Raw genomic sequence first — 19,109 nt, 5'->3', positions numbered from 1 at the left:
TGGATTAAAAATAATAATTTTATTTTTTTTATGGACTAAGTGGATAATTTTCTTATAATTTTAAATTTTTTTCATCTATCCTATTTGATTTTTTTATAAATTTTTAATTAAATAAACATAAAAAAATACCGTAAGGGCAAAATTGATAATTTCATACATCCATCCAAAGACTACATAATTTCATCAAACATTAGGAAAGTATTTGTAATTTTTTAAATAATAAAAGAATATTTATAATTATGTCAAATCTCGGGGGAGATCATTGTAGTTTAGCCTTTATTTTTATATGAATATGATGTGATTCATATTATTTATATTCTAAAAAACAAAAATAGAGAGAAGAGAAAAGAAAAGGAAAAAGGAATATTGTTGTCCAAGTGGAGAAGAAGAGACTTTAAGACAAAGGGAAGAGGAGAGATGTTAGATTCTTTTAGAAAGTGAAACAAGTATTGGTGGGGATGCATCTTTTTTGTTTTCATTTTTCAAGACCAAAATATCTACAACTTATTTAGGAATTCCTTCACTGCATCTTCTTATTTATTATCATAATAAAACAAAAAATTAAAAGCTGAGATATTCTCCTATTCTCCTATCAACAACTCAAAATCTAGAAATAATCTTTTCCAGATCTATGGTCATGATTTACCCCACATCACACTCATTTCAGCCCCACCATTCCATGTTATCTCATCTTTTTAGATTCATACAATTCTATCCTTTCTTCTTCTTTTTTTCTTTTAACATGTATTTGGATTTCATAAAACAATCTCAACTAAGATTGAAGGATTTAAAATTATTTAATCTAAGAATTATTCAAACAAATTCATATAGTTTGTTTTAAAAATTTGAAATGCACAATTCAAATTTATAAATCCAAATGCAATATTAACGGGGAAAATTAAAAAAAATAAAAATAAAAACAGGAGTTGAGGTGTGTGAATTGGGCTAAATATCCCAATATAATGGGCCCAATTACACGTTTTGTGCAATTAAACTAGCCCAAACTTAACCTATGTAGCCCATGATAATATGGAATAAGAGCTTGAGAATAATTCCGAGTTGGCCCAGTGGGATATACAATCCCATCAGGCCCAGATGTGTGGGAAGTAAACAGAATACTTTCTAGCAACAAAAACGGCGAAGCCTAAAATGCAGCAGCAGTTTCCAGTAGTCGGCAGCCTTTGCCGTCGCGACACCACCACCTTTACCGCCAAACTCACGCATAGACACAAACACGAAGAAATTGGGCCAAGAAGCAGAGCCACAGCGAAGCTATCTCTCACTCAGTGTCTGCGGGTCTCGGATGTGGAATTGAGCTGAAATTGCTCAAGTATGTATGTTGTTGTGGACGCGTCCTCAAAGTTGAAACCGGTGAATCGTGATTAGATCTTTCAATTTCTAACAACTTAATAATATTTTGGGTTTATTGATCACACACACATACACATGCGTACCATTTACTTAGATACGTTTAGTATCTATACTACTCTTTGAATTCATTTTATACGCGTAGGCCATTTTATTCTAGTTATTTATAGAAAATAATTGTTAGTATCTTGTTTTATCAATATAAGTAAAAAGTAAGATTATTTTATGCATTTTTTATTATTTTATCCTATCCCTCTAAGTAAATAGTAATGATAAAAGGAGAGAAAAGAATGATTGGGTAGAAGTTTTAACGAGTTCTAATTTAATTCATTTCTTTATAAAATGATACTTGATGATTATAAGGTCATCGATTCAAATTTCATTTATATATGAAGATTTATTTTGATTTTAATTGTTTGTGTAATGTATAATAGTTATTGATTGATTATAAATAATTGAATGATAATAATTGATATGTTAATTAGTTTGGTGTTAGTATTGATATTTTATATTGGAGGTATGATTTATTTGAAAGAAAGGTAGAGTAGAAGAGAAAAATAAAGCAAAAGGATTCAAAATGCCCATTATCACCAAAACTTGATATGTGGAAAATACTCAAAAATAGGAAAAATAAATTCAGAATGGGCCGTACCCGTACCCATTTGAATGCATGGATCTGGGCTGTCTTTGGGCTTCCACCTTCTTTTGAGGCAAAGGTACGATAGGTCAATATCCAGTATACACTTTTTCGATCCCCAGCCCACCACCTCTCTCTCTTTCCCTCTCAGTATTCGTCCGGCGGTCTTCACGCCGTGGAGTCTATCCACCTCGGCGGAGGAAAGGTGAAATATTTGAGTGGATGTGCAATTTAATTCAGATTTTACTTCTGATTTAGGTGTAGGAGTAGGAGAATTGAATCTACAAGTAATTTGAATACGATTTTGGAACATCAATTATCCGTTTGGGGGTTTGGGGATCATGGGTTCTCCAGATTAATTATAATATTTCTCATCTTTGTTTTTGTAATCTCTACTTCTTTTCTTTATAGTCTTCTGTTACAAAAGCAGGATTTTTGAATAAGTTCTTTTTCTATTATCAGGGGTTCTGCTACAAACCAAGAATTTTGCTTTATCATCATTCTCTTGTAGCTTGTTAAATTATCATCGTCTGTTGCGTGATGGATCCTAAGCACTCTGGAGATATGCTCAAGTAAGTCTTCTTTTGCCTCTATATGCTATTGGATGTAAGTGGATATATGCTGGAATTCTTACGTGTAAAATGGGGTTGTTGGGCAGGCATTTGGAGAAGCAGAACGAGCTTCTAATGGATGCATATAGGTCCATGTCTCATGAACTGCACAAACTTCAGGTTCTCATTTTGATCATTGTTTAAAGTTTTCGCGTTTCCTTAAGATTATTTGTTGTGGTGCTACATAGAAGTTAAGGTGGTGTAGATTGAAACCTTTGAATTCAAGTTCATGAAAACTTGGGGAGAATTGGAGTGAGTCGCTTTCAAGTTTTTTATGTTAGATGCCCCAATACTATGTTTAATGTGATGTAATTACGTCAGTAGAGGTTGTGGGGTATTATGTTTTTGTTGGAGGTGGACGAGTGAATAAGTGTGGGGATTGTAGGTAGAGGAGGAACTGCTTATGCGCAAGTATTATGAGTTTATGGAAGCTCAAGGTTTGATCGACAAGGTATGCCTCGTCCCTCATTCCTCCGAAATGGTATTCCAACTTCTCATGGTATACTTTTATATGCATCTAATTGTTGAATCTCGATTATTAGAATCTGTGAGAAGGTTTACATTTTGAATTGCTTTTGATGTTAAGAGATTGTACTACAAGCATACATGAACTTGTTTTTTTCCTCTGTTTTTTGAGTAAATATCAACAATTGCACTGGTTGAGCAAGAATCTTTTGGCGCTTGCTTTCTTGTAGTTGTTGCTTCTTTGCCTATTGATTCCGGTTCAGTTACCGCATGCATCTTAAGTTTCTGAACCCTGTTTTGGTGTTTTCAAGAATATCAATGTTATTTCAGTTCATGTACTTATATACACCAAGGGTGTTTTCTTAATCAAAATTTGGCTTACCTGTTAAACTATGTCTTCTGATGCGGCATTCTTGAGATTGTACTGGCAAAAGAGTATGCCTACAGTTATATGCACTGGGTGAGGAGAATAATACATAAAATTGTTCAACACGTCTGGAGCATAAGCATTGCTCCTAATTTGGAACTTCTGCAAATTGTAGTCTGTTCATTGAAAAGATTTGAAACTTTATAAGTTCTTGGCTCAACGTCTGGTTTTGCTCCCTAATTGCATAATGAATTCTAACAGCATATATTTCTAACAATTTTACCTATGAATATTTTACCGCACTGTGTTTTTCATGTCATGCTCTTTTGCAGAACAAAAGTAGCACCAACCTAACAGAGGACCAGGAAACTGGTCAAGCTGGAGCATTAGTTGTGACCAGGGAAGAACATGCATGAACAAGTTGTGACTGCTACGTCCCAGTACCGTACAGATCATGGATAGATTCTTGCACATCAGTTGTACTGATCAATTTTTGTAGAAGTTACACTGGTCAATCTTTTCCCGGAAACTTGGAGAGATTTTTTTAACGGATCAAACAAGATTGGTTTTTGTTGAACAAAACAAAACCTCAACTTGCTTTAATCTTCCGATTGTTATTTTGTTAATACGTTTTGATGTAGAAAAACTGGAACCACGTATTACTTGTACTCCATATTTGTGGAAATGGGTATATTTATATATTATACATTTGTCCTTATTTTATTCCCAAGGGAACCGCGAGGCTGAGATGAAGTATACAGGAAACAGAAGCATATGCGATAAGCGCTCAACAAAAATACTGAGTAGAGACAGATCTCAATTAAGGACATAATTAGAGCATATCATTGTCTACCTCATACATAAAACTCCCAGAATCCTAAGCTCTATCATGGTACTGATACTCAGAACTACAAACTGCAAAACCAGAGGATATCAAAAGGTCCTAATTCTATATGCAGAGAAGCAGAAGCCAAGAAATCACCATTTCCACTCTAATTACTCCCCACTAGGTAAGAATGAATCTGCAATGATGATAACCTGCAACAATATCATTTCATGTCATTAAATTAGAAATTGATTAATCTTTACACCATCCAAGGCAAATAAAGTGATAGGAAAAAGTAACAAGAAACATAGTTGTAAACAATAGTCAGAGTAGAGAAACTTAGATTTACTTGCAATAATTATATGGTATTAAAATTGATCAAAAGTAAGAAGCAGATGCTTACTGGGGTCAGAGTTGATGAGCATAGCAGTGCCTCCAAAGCCACAGGTACCGCCATTTCTCTTAGTCTTCTGCCAATAACTATTGAAAGCATAAGAAGCATGCGCCACAAGACTATCAGGGAAATAGCAACTCCCCTCCGGCTTAATGGCATCACAATCAGCTTCACCTTCTCCACAGGCATAGTCCAATGCCTCTTGCAAAGTCTCTGCAGGCACACTAGGCTTAGCCACACACCACAGCCCATTATGCACCCCAACCCCGACCGGTGCGCCTGCAGAACCACCACCGTCAGATGGAGTGCATGGAGGCAAATGGGGTCCAAATGGAGGGCTAGCAGGGTTGGGCATTGGAGCCAGGGGTGGTAAAAATGGAGGGCTGAAGGGGTTAACTACAGGAGGGAGTGAAGGAGCAGGAGAAACTATTCCAACTAATGGAGGCAGAGGGCTTCCTGCAGCGTAAGCTGGAGAGGAAGGACGAGAAGGGGAGCGAGATGGGGATATAGGGGTTGGCCTTGGTGGAAATGGATCTATCATTTTATCTAAATCGATGAAAGAGAGCTTTCTGCTGGGGGGTTTTTCTCTTCTTGGAGCGCTGATGACCACATTGATCCTGTTCAGATGAAGAACTCCGAGGTTTTTCATGGATATGGAGTGGGATTTGAGCAAACTCAAGGCTTCATCAGACAATGTGTAGATATATGAAGGTGGGTTCACGACATAAGGTGAGTTTATGTCTTGCAAGACGCTGAGGAGGGGCTTGATGTAGGCTTCGGCTACATCTACTCTGTATGATTCTTGAGAGTTTGAGTCCAAACAGTCGGTAGAGAAAGAAGCAGCAACCTTAATGTCGTTCTGCAAACCCCACCTAGTGAGTGAGTAGTGGATGTTCTTGACTGATGGCAAAACCAAACCCAACTTGTCTTCTTGATCTTTGCTGCATAAAACAGAGTGACCGACGACTATTGTGGTTACATTGGTGGCAGGGTAGTATGCCAAAACATGGTTTCTGAGCCAAGTTTCTGCCATTAGAACACTGTTTGCGACATTCTTGAGGTGCTCAGTTTCCACTTGAACGGCCACAGGCAGCCCATTCTGAGATGAACTCTGGAGGGTCACAGTTGAGTCATGGAGTGGCAAAAATCCCACTGATTCTTGACCTGTAGCTGCAGTAGAGAAGAAGAAAGGAACAGAATATTAGCACTAGATGATAAAATGCTTCTTCTGAAATGGCGGGGAGTAACTTGTTTAATATATTTCTTACCAGTTAAATATAGAAGTAGGAGATGGAAGAGCGAAAGCAACCAAAGCATATTCATCCTCAGTCTCAGGCAGCAAGAATGAATGAAGATAGAGAAAAAGAAGAGAATGGAGTGATTTAGTGAGACCTGAAAAAGGCTACAACCCTCTCTCTCTATCTTTCTCTCCCTTGTTTCTTCTCTCAGTAGTCAGTCTCTGACTCTCATTCTGCCATATTTACAGAGTGAAGAGTGTTGGTGTTGATATTGAGAAAGCAGAAAACAGTAAAAAGCAAATCTTTATGGAGTGCAGAGCAAGGCGTTAAACAGGTCATTGTTGACACACTTAAGCATCACTTCTCATTTTACTGCACACAAGTAACAATCAGAAAAGAAAACCTTGTAATTAACTGAATTATGGGTTTGGAGGTAAACAAAAAGATAAAGGAGGAGAGGGGAGGAATAGGAATCTCAAAAAAAGCAAGAGTGTCAGAATGCAAAAGGACTAGACTTTGTGTGGGGTTTTGGTTGGGAGCTGTGTTATTGTGTGTTCAGAACACAACAAAAGGACATATCTGGGGAACAGCGAGCATCAAAGCCCACAGCCCAACCCACACATATAAAACAGCCCAGCCCAGAATTACCAAGATAATTGGATCTTGTGATGGGGCCCACGGAGGACATTGGGAAGTCCTTGTTGGGATTTGCTGCTACCTGTTGTGTGGAGTCCAGCTGTCATCTCTCTGATACCAGAATCAGTACAACTAACGAGATGTGTGTCTTGGCTACGCCGTCGTATTTGCATGCACATAAATAAATAAAAGCAGTCCATCCCAACGGGACACAATTACAAACTAACGGCTACCCCCTCCAATTCAAAAAGCACGTAAACTCAGGGGGTAGTGTGGGCCCTCCCCTCCGTAGATTCTGTCCACTTTTGGACCATAGCAATAGCATCTTCACACTGCTTCTTTCTTGAAACAATCTACATTTTACTTCATTACTCCTCTCCTTCTACTCCTGTCCTAATTCCTATGTTGAAATTCCAGTTTGTTTTAATTGCAACTAAATTACCAGACCCCACCACTACACTACATACACAATTACCTGTTTCTCTTTAAAATCTTTAATAAAATAATTCATCAAAACTAATAAAACTATATACATTTTCAATTGGACGGATACAAAGTAATTGATTAAAGCGAGATTTGTTTGGTTAAAGAAATAATAAATAGGCTTTGCAGGGTATTTTAGTCAATCAATATTATAGCCACGGAAGTCGATTACTTCAAAGGGGATAAATCTTAATAAATACTATAGATATCAACTATGATGCTTGAACACATACAACAATACGAATTTTTTTTTAGAATTTAGGACACAACTCAACACTAACAAGATCAAGTATAATTTATTTTTATTATATATTTTTAAATTCTCATAAAATGAAAATGTGCAGTATGAAAAATATCAGGATAAAACATAAAATAAGTATGTCTTGCTTGGTAACGGTGTGGTTCCTTCAACACTTCATCAGTTTTCTAAATTCTTAACCAAAATACACAAAGTTTAAAAAATATACATATTCAGTTTATTCTTAAAATTACGCAACTGAAAATTTTCTCATTATCCAACTTAGTTAAATCATACCATTTCTTGAAATTTTAGTAATTTTATTCCAAAATATTTAATTAATTTGAGAGTTAATTAATTATTTTTTGAACAACCTTTCGAAATTATTAAAAGAAAAAAAAATACTAAACTTGTCCAAGATGTATCAGATATGCCAACAGGTGTATCCGACACATTTTTTTTTTTTTAGTTTATTTATCTTTTTGGACGCATGGATGTTGTGTTTAACATGTGTTGTATCATGTCCGAACCATATCTATATCTGATACGTATCCAACACTGCATTTTAGAGTGTCTATGCATTACAAGATATCAACACCAAGTAACGCTAGTGCCCCTTTATTTACCTTATGATTCAAGTAATTCTGAGCTTACCCGTCGAACCTACTATTTTGGGTATCAAAATATAGTTGTTTCAACGACCCTAATATTTTTTTCAAACTTCATAAAACCCTTTAAAATATCATTTATTTAGATCAATTTTCCGCATTGCTCTATCCATATTATCTCGTATATTAATAATAAAATTCAAAGTCGAAAAGGTTATTTTTGTAAAGTCCCTTAAACATATTTTCCCTCAAGAACATGGACAAGGGAACAACCCACGCCAACTCTCTATTTATAACCACATACATACAACAACTCCCAAACCATTTGATATCCAAACAAGTGAAAGAAGAAAGAGCAAAAGATTGGGTGAGGAATGATTGTTTGGAGTGGGGGGAGATGCAAGCCAAGAATGAAACATACACACACACACCCACATCTCTATGATTAATTTGCCTTTCGGGTCCAACAAGTTTCCTCAAAAGACATGTTTGTCTTGTGAGTTGGACTTTTGTCTTTTGATCATCACCACTTGATTTAATTGGAATTAATGTATCAATGCTTTCGTATGATCCACTTCACTTACCCCATTCTATGATCTTAGGATTCCTGTCGGTTTTAACGTTTCACTTTGTTTTTTTTAGTGTTACGATACATTATAACAAACTTTTTAAATATTTTTTATAATTATAAATATTATTTTGTTTTTAAAAAAAATTATAAATATTTTTTTAAAATTTACTACCATGTCTAACGAAATACCCCTTCATAATAGCCCATTATAAAAGGTATTTGTTAGAAGGTTATTAATTTTAATAGAGTATTTGTAATTTCTTAAATAGCGAAAAAATATATATTATTATAAAAGATCTTATGAAAATTCTTTGTAATTTATCCTTACTGTTAATTGGACTATGCGTATGTGTTGTTTATATGTACTTGGGCAGATACGAACCAACGATGGAGTGGATGAGAAGCAATAAGATGTAGTGTATCATGATGAGAGAGCATTAGAATAAGGATTAGTATATATAAGATCAATTATTGGGATTATATAATTAAAATCATTGATTTTGATTGGTGGGCTGTCATTCTTAAAAGATTATGTTGTTGATTTGATTGTTCATTGTGTATTTTTTGAATAATTTTGAACATGGTGCTTAGAAAAATAATTAAAATAACTGAAAATTTTAAAAATTAACCCGTACCATTCAATATTTTTTAGTTCTTAAACTATTAGGACCATAAATATTTACGTCACTAAGAACTGTACTTAAAAGTTCGTCAAAATTTATAATTATTTCATGAATAAGTCTTTTTTCTACACGATAGTCTCGCAATTCTTGGATGAATTTCTAACTTATTATTATTATTTTACGATACTAACAAAAGATGATGATGATTATATCAAAGCATGTAAAATGGGTAGGTTTAAAAAATAATATCTAACATTTAATTTTATAATATAGTTATATTTTGTGTATTAATCATAATTTATAAATCCAGTTATAGACATGTACTGGGTTGAGTGGGCAGGGAAGAGAGGTTTGGTGGGGAAGATTGTCCTGAAATCTGAATCAATGACATGGAAGCAAAGGTAGGGATATATACTTAACGTGCGAGCTGAAAAATATCAATATAGAACAATTAATGAGACACCAAATTACGTATTACTACTTATCATCATGCTTTAAAACAAAGACGTATCTTTGTTTTTCCCTTTTTTGAGTAGTTTTGAGGCATTTGATTTGGACATCACTTTCTCTAAACCACACAAATAAACACCGACAATCCCTTCTCAGTTAGACACTCCAATCAAATTAGTTAATGTAAGATACTACATCTTCTCATAGCCCCCCTCCTTATTTTTTTTTTAAATCGATTATAAGTACATTTTAAATTTTAATTATGAATAATTAATATACAATAATTATCAATACCAAATTTGAATAATTAATTGATAATTATAACAACCAACAAACTAATATTAAAATAGACTAATACCCACAATTGAATGGGACTCGAATCCATGATTTTTTTATCATAAGTTTTCAGCTTTGCGCCTTGGCCAACTGAGATAGACTTCATTAGTGTCGTTCAATTCCCACCCCTAACCTTTCAAAGTTGAGGTTTCAAATTTTTTTGTGTGTGTATTAGTATTTGATTCTATTTGATTATTTCTTATATCTATATATAATGTATAATATATTGAATTGCTTGGCTGAGAAAAATTATAATAATGTTTGTCCATGAAGGATTATCATGAGAGAGAGAGAGAGAGAGAGAGAGAGAGAGAGAGAGCAACAATTCTTTGTGGTTACTCAACAAATCCCTTACTAATGATGCTTTATCCCGTGTAGTAAATATGTCCTAGTATTCCAGCTGTCCCTCAATATGGCAAAATTTATAGGAGGAAACGAAGAAAAAAGGTTGTCCCATGGACATATAAATCTCACTTAAATTAATACAAAATGTACAGTGATGTTGACATACGTTGTATATCATTTACGAGCCATAAGTGAGGTTTGAAAATGTCCGAATGAATAGTATCTTAATTATGCCTTGTGTTGCATTATTTGGAGATGTACGTATGGGAATTATTTGAATCTCTTCTTTTAACTATTTTTGCTTCATATCGATATTGATTGTCGTCTAAGGATCCATAATATTGATATTGTTTTCAACGTTTCATGTTGCAGAGAAGAAGTATTTTTATTTTTAATTTATTTATTTCTCCATGTAACATTGCCGACAATAGCTTATAGATCTTAAAAAAGCCATAAAGTCTCACTTGGTTCTTTTCCTCATCTCTTTGAAAAAGTTATCTTTTAAAACAAATATTAAGGCTGAAAAAAACAAGAATTTAAACTATTTCTCAAGAAAAACAAATATATTTATTTACCCGACATCAGAAATAAAAAATGGAAAACTTCCATTGGCGCATGAAAACATGAATTAACCTAACACAGTCCAACCACCGATTTGATGATGAAACAAAATCCTGCCACTCAACAACTATCAATACCAAATCAGGCATTGCTCAAATATTATGATTGAGGGCTCATACTAAAATTATTTGTGAGTTTGAATTCTACGAATATAAATATATATTTATGTTATAATAGTTTATTATTATTTTTATTCTGTTTGGATGTATTTATTGAGCTGAAATTTGAGAATTTGATTTGAAAATTATCCATATATAGGTCAGTCTTAAAATTTGTAATGATGTATGAACTTCCCCAATTGGCAAACTGAACTTCCTACAACTTTAATATCTCTATTACTTTGAATTCTTGAAATATTAATGTAGGTATGATCAGCTCCATCAGAATAGGGTCGACTTGACATCATCTAATATCCAAGTCTTACGATAAACCCTAAATCAACGGCCTCTCTTCATCGACGCTACCTTAACATGTCTAGTTCAAGTGGAACACATCTATAAATACTTTATTTTTATGTTGTCGTCATATGTGTTGTGTTGGTATAGCATTTTAATGTACTGATTATATTTTAGAGTCAATCTTAATTGATTTAGACATTAAATAACTTAAGTAAAAACATATCAAATATACCTAATAATATGTAATTGTGGATGCAAGATCCAATAACACATGATGTATATGGAGCTTTACATATTCTACACTAGAAATAGAAACAGTATAGAGTATTTTATTATTATAATTGTACGTAGCTGAGGAGTAAGAATATTTAGATTTTGTAAAAGGTATGTATAATTTTTGTTTTTGGAAATGGTAGAATAGTGGAAAAGGTGATAAAGAAAAAGGAAGAAGGTGTCCTTTTCAGCAATGCCATCCACTCCACTTGCATGAATCAATGCCAATGCCAATCAAGAATTGCAAAAAATGTTACTTACTTATCTCTCCTTTTCTCCAACCCAAATTCCCAACATACCCTTTCTACATCCCTCTAATCATTCATACCATTCTATATTCAGTTTTCTTTTTTTTTGGGAATAGGGATTGGGGTTAAATTTATGGTAAAAATTAAAGAAAAAGATGGTTTAATTTCTTGATATGTCTGCATCAGTGATGAGCAAGAAGAGATGGACAAGTGGGTGGCGATGTAAAGATTGACTTGACAAAATATATTTCGTTGTCACATATACAATTAAATTTGATTTTATTTCAAAATCCTTATACCCTTAAATTATATAACTAATCTATGTTACATTTTACGTCCGTACTTAATTTAATATAAATATTGAATTTGTAAACTGAATTCTGAAAAAAGAAGATCAAAGGTAATGTTAGAGAGGGAAAAAGAAATTGTATTAAATGAATCTGTCATCATTATAGATGTATTGAATTCTTAAAATATAGGTGTTTTATTGTAATTTTGTAGTAAAATTTTGCATTGAACATTCATGACAAGTACACATTGAAAAGAATATATTTATAAACAGTAAAAGAGAAAATCAGATCACCCAAATCTACAAAAAAACAAAGAAAGAGAAAAAAAGATGAAATGAGATGCCGACCGATCTAAGTGGGCAGCAAAACCGTAGCCGTAGATTCAACGGCACCAAAAGGAAAGTAGCAGAACGGGGAAATATCCGCCTCGGGAACCACGAAATGCCAAATTGCCCAACCCATAATCAAATACTAGTAATTTGTAGTGTATTTTATACGTCTGCAATTTTTATAAATACCATGTAATATAAAATATTTATTAAAATTTATTATTTAATGTAGTATATATAAAATAATAAATTAATATCAAATTTATAAAAATATAGCGACAAAAAATGAATGAAATTAAAAAAAATAACTATTAAGTGATAGTGGAGAGTGAAAAATTAGATTGGTGGGTGAAAATTAATAAAGTATATTAAATATTAAAAAAATTGACGTACTAAAATAATTGAGACACCAATTCACTTAATTATGTTAGTCGTCGTGGCACGTTGTCTTTGTGTGCATATACTAAATAGTATTTATGTTTTACAATATATTATGAATAAAAAAAAATATACATAGACTAACACATTACATTTCTTGAAAAGAAAAAAAGAAGAAGAAAAACTTAGGGGTATTATCGACATAACGATAAATTGATGTCGCGAAATCATATCTGTCATTTATGAGATAAAAAAGTCTTCTCTTATATATTAACTAACCTCGATGATACGTCGTTCCTACGTGCATATAATAAAAAATATTTTATATCTTAAACTATATTATGAGAGAAAAAACTTTTTTCTTTATATATAGTATTGATGATATAATATAGAAATAGAATTTCTTTTATTTGGGAGAGAAAAGAGAACGTGGTCCTTTTAGACCCAGCACCACGTCCTCATCATCCCTCTCCTTTATAATTATCAAACAAAAAAAAACAAAAGCATCATCAATAAAGTAAACCAATCCTCTCCATTCCCATTCCCATGTGACTCAAACTTTTACTACTATTCCTTTGTACCACAGCAAAATTAACTACTAAATGCATTCTTTCTGTTCATTTTTTCATTAGTAAATTGTAAAATAGTTGGAACATTATTATATGGAAAAGTGCGTCTAGCATCTAGATCTTGCAGGTCAGAGAAGTTTCTTCTTTACACTCTCTCGATCTCTCCCAATCTTGGTGACCACTGAAAATTTTAGGAGCAAAAACCAGAGATGATGAATAAGGTGAAAGAAAAGAAGATTAGAGGAGAGTTTACCGAGGAAACAACACAATGAACTCTGATTATATCACCATTTTCTTGATCCTATCATTCACCCTCCAATCCACTGCAGGGGCGGATGTCATTGGTGAACACCAAAACAGGAGAATTCTGCACCAACCTTTATTTCCATCTGCTTCAACTCCACCCCCATCCCAATCTGAACCACCTCCGCCCCCCGCCGCCCCGGATTTGCCGGGTCAAGACCAGCCATTCTTCCATGAACTTCCGAATGGACCCACGGATCAGGGCCAGCAGCCGCCGCCAGCGCCGGCTGCCGCCACCACATCAGTGGCAAATACAGTTACTACTCGGCCGTCCAATTCAACCAAGAAAGTAGCAATTGCAATAACATCAGCAATTCTGACCCTGGCAATGGTGTCGGCGCTGGCGTTCTATCTGTACAAGCACCGTGTGAAACAGGCGGATGAGTCCCAGAAGCTCGTTGGTGGAAATTCTCACCGTATGAACGACGAATCTAGAATGCCGCCGTCCACTTTCCTCTACATTGGGACGGTGGAGCCGTCGAGTAGAAGTATAGTGAATGAGACCAATGGCGCCAGTGGCTCACCATACCGAAAGCTGAATTCCGGCAAAAGATCCGAGCGTTATAGACCGAGTCCTGACCTTCAGCCTCTGCCACCATTGCCGAAGCCCCCACCGCCTCCGAGCATAAATTCACCACCACCAATGTCGTCGTCAGACGATGAGAGCCATGATACTAATTTCTACACACCACAAGGGTCTTCTATGAGCAATGAGTCTCCGGCTTCACGTCAGGTCTATTTGAACAACAGTGTCAGCCAGGTGAACCAAAGCAAGTCGGAGAATCGTGGTGGTGGTTCTGTTCCTCATTCCAAGAGAACTTCACCAAAATCTCGACTGCAGGGATCATCTCCTGATACGAGGCCTGTAATAATACCATCAATAAAGCAATCCATACCGCCTTCTCCTCCACCACCGCCACCAGCTGCTTCATCCCTGGGGCCGCTGCAGCCCAGCAGAGCACTATCATATACTCCTAAAAGGCCGAAATTTCCGGGACCCCCCTCCACCACCAGATATGGCACGGCTCAGATCAATAACCAATAATGATCAGCAGACATCTAAGGTTCCAATTCCGCCTCCACCGCCACCGCCGCCACCTCCACCTCCACCTCCACCTCCACCTCCACCTCCGCCCCCACCAACCCAGCTGTCAATTCCAAGAAAATTCGGAGCTGCGGAAACACGAACACCTCCACCATTTACCAAACAAGCGATAAGCCCACAACCAAAGACTCCTAGCCCGAAAGCAAATCAAGGGACTGAGAATACAAGCCCTATTGATGAAGCAAATAACGGCATCAGTTCATCAGAGAAAGCTGACTCGGAAGACAGGGATGGATCAAAACCTAAACTGAAACCTTTGCATTGGGACAAAGTACGAGCCACCTCAGACCGAGCCACAGTCTGGGACCAGCTGAAATCAAGCTCCTTCCAGTAAGTGAAACATACTTTCTTGATGAAACTAACCGTTGCTGCACAAGTACAACCTATGATTATGTATCATGTCCCCGCAGGTTGAACGAGGATGCCATGGAGTCGCTTTTCGGATGTAATTCTGCAAATTCAGGTCCCAAGGAAGCAACTAGAAAATCTCCTCTGCCTGTTGTGGAGCAGGAGAACAGAGTACTTGATCCAAAGAAATCACAGAACATCGCTATACTGTTACGGGCACTGAATGTGACTAAAGAAGAGGTTTCTGAAGCACTTTTGGATGGTATGGTTTACTCTTTTCTCCATTCTGAAGCTATAAAACTGGATTCAGGTTCTTGCAATAAATTATTTTGTGGCGTGAGAATGAAATAAACTATGTGGTATTATTGTTGTCCTCAATCTGATGGCATATGCATAGGCGAGTCAAACAATTTCTAGTTGCATTATTACATCTGTCAACAACCCCCTCCCTGAACCTGATCCCCCTAAAACAATGCGCAGACAATATAGCACATCTTAATCCCTTTTTGGAGCAATGTCATCATCACTTCACGGTGCTTGATAAGAAATAGGAATCCAGGACTGTTGTGACTCCTAGATTAAAATGCTTAATTACTACTTCAAATACTGGAAGTTCAGAATTCATCATTGTACACCAATGAAAATGTTTTATGGTGCTGCAGGAAACCTAGAGGGATTGGGTCCAGAGCTTTTGGAGACTCTAGTTAAGATGGCACCGACCAAGGAGGAAGAGATCAAACTCAAAGACTACAATGGTGAAAGCTCTAAACTAGGATCAGCGGAACGGTTCCTCAAGGCAATACTTGATATCCCATTTGCCTTTAAAAGAGTGGAAGCTATGCTGTACAGAGCAAATTTTGATACAGAAATAACATACTTGAGAAAGTCTTTCCAAACACTAGAGGTACTTTCAGTTCTTCTATTTCACTATTACTGTGTTAAGTTCAACAAAAATCTTCTTTTCATGTAGCTCATTTTGCGATGCAGGAAGCCAGTGAAGAATTGAAGAATAGTCGTCTGTTCCTTAAACTCCTTGAAGCTGTTCTAAGGACAGGAAACCGCATGAATGATGGCACTAATCGCGGCGATGCCAGAGCTTTCAAATTGGATACATTGTTAAAACTAGTGGATGTAAAAGGGGCTGATGGTAAGACAACCTTACTTCACTTTGTGGTACAAGAGATCATCAGGTCCGAAGGAGCACAGTCTGATTCTGCAACTGATATCCTGCCAAACAAAACAAATTTCAACTTTAAAGAAGAGGAATTCAAGAAGCAAGGGTTGCAAGTTGTGTCCGGACTAAGCAAGGAGCTAGGCAATGTTAAAAAAGCAGCAGGGATGGACTCAGATGTATTGAGTAGCTACGTCTCCAAGCTTGAAATGGGACTTGACAAAGTGAGATCAGTCATGCAATATGAGAAACAAAGCACGCAAGGTAAATTCTTCGACTCAATGAAAGAGTTTCTTAAGGAGGCTGTTGAGGAAATCACAAGAATTAAAGCTGAAGAAAGAAAAACTTTGTCCATGGTGAAAGAGGTGACGGAATATTTCCATGGAGATGCTGCAAAAGAGGAGGCTCATCCGTTCCGAATATTCATGATTGTACGGGATTTTCTCTCGATTCTAGACAATGTTTGTAAAGACGTCGGGAGGATGCAGGATAGAGCAACGATGGGCACTGGGAGATCATTCAGAATGCCAGCAACTGCGTCGTTGCCGGTGCTCAACAGATACAATGTGCACCAAGATTGAATCTCAGATGATTATAAAATGCAATCTTGGCATGTGAACGAGTAAGAAGCCCTGAATAAAAGACTATCTATAATTTTGTTATAGGACACATTAATGGAGCGGGAAAGAACATCATCTTGTACAGCCCTACTCTCACATTCTCATAGCCCAGCTCCAGACTACGTCTCTACCGACGGCAAGCAGTTATGAAATTTTGAACAATCATAGTACAATATGTAGCAATGACCCCCCCCCCCCCCCCAAAAAAAAAAAAAGGCTTAAATTTTGTCTGCTAAACATTAGAGCCTTAGGCGAACAGCATTTGTCCATTTATACATTTATAGAGTTCGATGCCAGGCATCATAGATGGGTTTAACTTATCTCAATAAGGAAACATTCTTTCTTTTTGTCCATTCATTATTTCATAGCAATTATAGTTCAAGCACTCATCTTTCTGTATCACATTATACTTGTTAAATTGATTGCGAGCACGCCCAGGAAAAGTGTAAGGACGTTGCATAATTTACAGGGAAGTAGAAGTATGACCTCCAGATGAATGTGGAAATGCCGCTGCCACAGGACTGTCTGGAGTGTTATGTATAATCGGTTACTGCCCACCTCACCGAAGCAACAACGCCGATGAATCATGAATGAATATGGATTCTGGCCGCACGTCGAGAAGACCTTCCATCCATGTGGAATAGGGTTAGAGGCTGGTTAATTTTCAATCAATAATTGGTGGAAATAAGAAACCTATAGGTTAATCAATCTTGGGATTGCTATTATCATTCAAGATTGTTATCATTTATCCAAGGCCAAAATTTTATTTTTAGTCCTAAAAATACTGGATATACCGCTTTTAGGTTTTTTTTAATAAATTAGTGGTTGTGGCGCGTTATTTTTGTGTGTATATAATAAATAACTTTTTACGTTTAAAATATATTATAAATAAGAGCAAAATATACAAATCACCACTTTACGTTAAAAAAATAAAAAAAAGAAAACTAATGTATTAGTTAAATATAATTTGAGAATTGAATAAGTTAGTAGTTTTATTAGTTGAAGAGCATTTTTAACTTTACAAAAAATTGGTGCAACGGTGTTATTAACCATTATTTATGAATATGAAGCCCTCTTTTTTTTTAATTAGTATAGATGTATTAAGGGATAATTAAACTCTCAATTCTCTGAGTCTTGGTGTAATTATACATAGGTTACCTGTGTTTTAAAAAATTACATCTAATACCCATGATGTTTACTTTCGCCTAACAAACAAGTTCCGTATTAGTCAAAATTCACTGAACTTGTTGATATTAACATAAAAATTAGAAAACAAATTATATTTAACCCCAATTAACTTAGTATTATTTTTTGTAAGTCAATTAAATCTTTCTAGGATCAAATTAGTTAACAAGCGCACCGGAAAAACTTCAGCCTAGTTAACTATTTACTTCCACAATTTCTCTAGATTCGATGGAATTTTCTTGCTTAAGCACCTAGCATGTCATCATAAGAACTACAAGCTAAAACCGTTGGTTAGGAACCATAAGCTTTACGAAATAGCTGTCTATTCTGGTAAAGGTAAAAAGAAAAGGCTATTATTTCGCTTCAGAGACTCCTTGAATCTTCTCCCAGGAACGTCCTCACGCGTTAATATATATCATTAGGTATAACTTCATTGTTATAAGATCAGTTTAGTCAAAAAAAAATTATTTGACCTGCAATCAGTCAATTGAGGGTAAATCTCCATTTTTATTCAATTCTTTGGCTAATATAAGCAAATTCAGTGAATTTTTACTAACATATTGATTTATTTGTTAGACGGAAGCAAATATTAAGGGTGTTAGATGTAATTTTTCAAATTACAAAAAACCTATGTACAATTACACCAAACTCCAATAAAAAAAAGTAAAATTATCCCTAAATCCAGAAAAGACCGGATAGACTTAGCAGGAAAAATAGGGGGTGCTTTCACGCAATTTTTATACAAGTGTAATGATAAATCTTTCTAATTTCATAATCTCTAAATTACCCTCTTTCTCATTTCTCCCAAATTCCCCTCTTTATTTGCAACCCTAATTTCCCAATCAATATAAAAAAACAAACCTTAATTTCTCTTCCCATTCAGGTCTAAACATTTTTCTTACTTCGACAACACCAAACTTGCGGATACCAAACCACTTCGAAGCTGTTTAACATAATTTCTACTTTTGTGATAAAATGATAAATTTTAAATATAGTAGGAATAATTTTAAAAGAACGACTGTCAATTTAGTTGTAGTAGAAATTAATTACACTTAGACCCCCTATTAAATTCATA

At 35.4% G+C, this 19,109-nt stretch overlaps 3 protein-coding genes across 5 annotated transcripts; 2 read left to right on the top strand and 1 right to left on the bottom strand.

Annotated features, from left to right (window-relative positions):
- The first annotated feature begins 1,139 nt into the window (after window positions 1-1,139).
- On the top strand, window positions 1,140-4,166 carry LOC105177808 (uncharacterized). 3 transcript variants are annotated; one of them, XM_020699189.2, is made up of 5 exons: window positions 1,140-1,330; window positions 2,468-2,577; window positions 2,664-2,736; window positions 3,002-3,067; window positions 3,781-4,166. In XM_020699189.2, the coding sequence occupies exons 2-5, from the start codon at window positions 2,546-2,548 to the stop codon at window positions 3,862-3,864; spliced, it is 255 nt and encodes an 84-aa protein (XP_020554848.1). In that variant the 5' UTR covers window positions 1,140-1,330; window positions 2,468-2,545; the 3' UTR covers window positions 3,865-4,166. The 3 variants fall into 3 exon arrangements, with proteins under 3 accessions (XP_020554848.1, XP_088741517.1, XP_011099364.1); XM_088885391.1 differs by having other exon boundaries at window positions 1,140-1,371; XM_011101062.3 differs by lacking the exon at window positions 1,140-1,330 and adding an exon at window positions 1,738-2,210.
- An 82-nt stretch (window positions 4,167-4,248) lies between these two features.
- LOC105177809 (O-Glycosyl hydrolases family 17 protein) lies at window positions 4,249-6,401 on the bottom strand. The gene is made up of 3 exons (XM_011101063.3): window positions 5,937-6,401; window positions 4,678-5,838; window positions 4,249-4,486 (listed from the first exon to the last, which is right to left on the bottom strand). The coding sequence occupies exons 1-3, from the start codon at window positions 5,989-5,991 to the stop codon at window positions 4,455-4,457; spliced, it is 1,248 nt and encodes a 415-aa protein (XP_011099365.1). The 5' UTR covers window positions 5,992-6,401; the 3' UTR covers window positions 4,249-4,454.
- Window positions 6,402-13,268: 6,867 nt separating this feature from the next.
- Window positions 13,269-17,206, top strand: FH6 (formin homolog 6). The gene is given in 5 exon segments (XM_011101064.3): window positions 13,269-14,593; window positions 14,595-15,040; window positions 15,121-15,320; window positions 15,721-15,962; window positions 16,046-17,206. Coding segments are annotated over 5 exon segments (2,676 nt in total). The 5' UTR covers window positions 13,269-13,570; the 3' UTR covers window positions 16,811-17,206.
- The last annotated feature ends 1,903 nt before the right edge of the window (window positions 17,207-19,109 follow it).

This window comes from Sesamum indicum, linkage group LG9 (genome assembly GCF_026168435.1).
Source record: "Sesamum indicum cultivar Baizhima isolate 11 linkage group LG9, ASM2616843v1, whole genome shotgun sequence".
Taxonomy (NCBI): domain Eukaryota; kingdom Viridiplantae; phylum Streptophyta; class Magnoliopsida; order Lamiales; family Pedaliaceae; genus Sesamum; species Sesamum indicum.
The sequence above is the reverse complement of the archived record's forward strand: the minus strand, read 5'-3'. Positions and strand labels throughout refer to the sequence as shown.

Coding starts and splice junctions, on each gene's coding strand:
- LOC105177809 (XM_011101063.3), bottom strand. CDS start 5,991: ATGAATATGCTTTGGTTGCTTTCGCTCTTCCATCTCCTACTTCTATAT. Junction 5,839..5,936: donor CCTACTTCTATATTTAACTG/GTAAGAAATATA, acceptor TCTCTACTGCAG/CTACAGGTCAAGAATCAGTG. Junction 4,487..4,677: donor GCTCATCAACTCTGACCCCA/GTAAGCATCTGC, acceptor ATATTGTTGCAG/GTTATCATCATTGCAGATTC.
- LOC105177808 (XM_020699189.2), top strand. CDS start 2,546: ATGGATCCTAAGCACTCTGGAGATATGCTCAA. Junction 2,578..2,663: donor CACTCTGGAGATATGCTCAA/GTAAGTCTTCTT, acceptor GTTGTTGGGCAG/GCATTTGGAGAAGCAGAACG. Junction 3,068..3,780: donor CTCAAGGTTTGATCGACAAG/GTATGCCTCGTC, acceptor GCTCTTTTGCAG/AACAAAAGTAGCACCAACCT.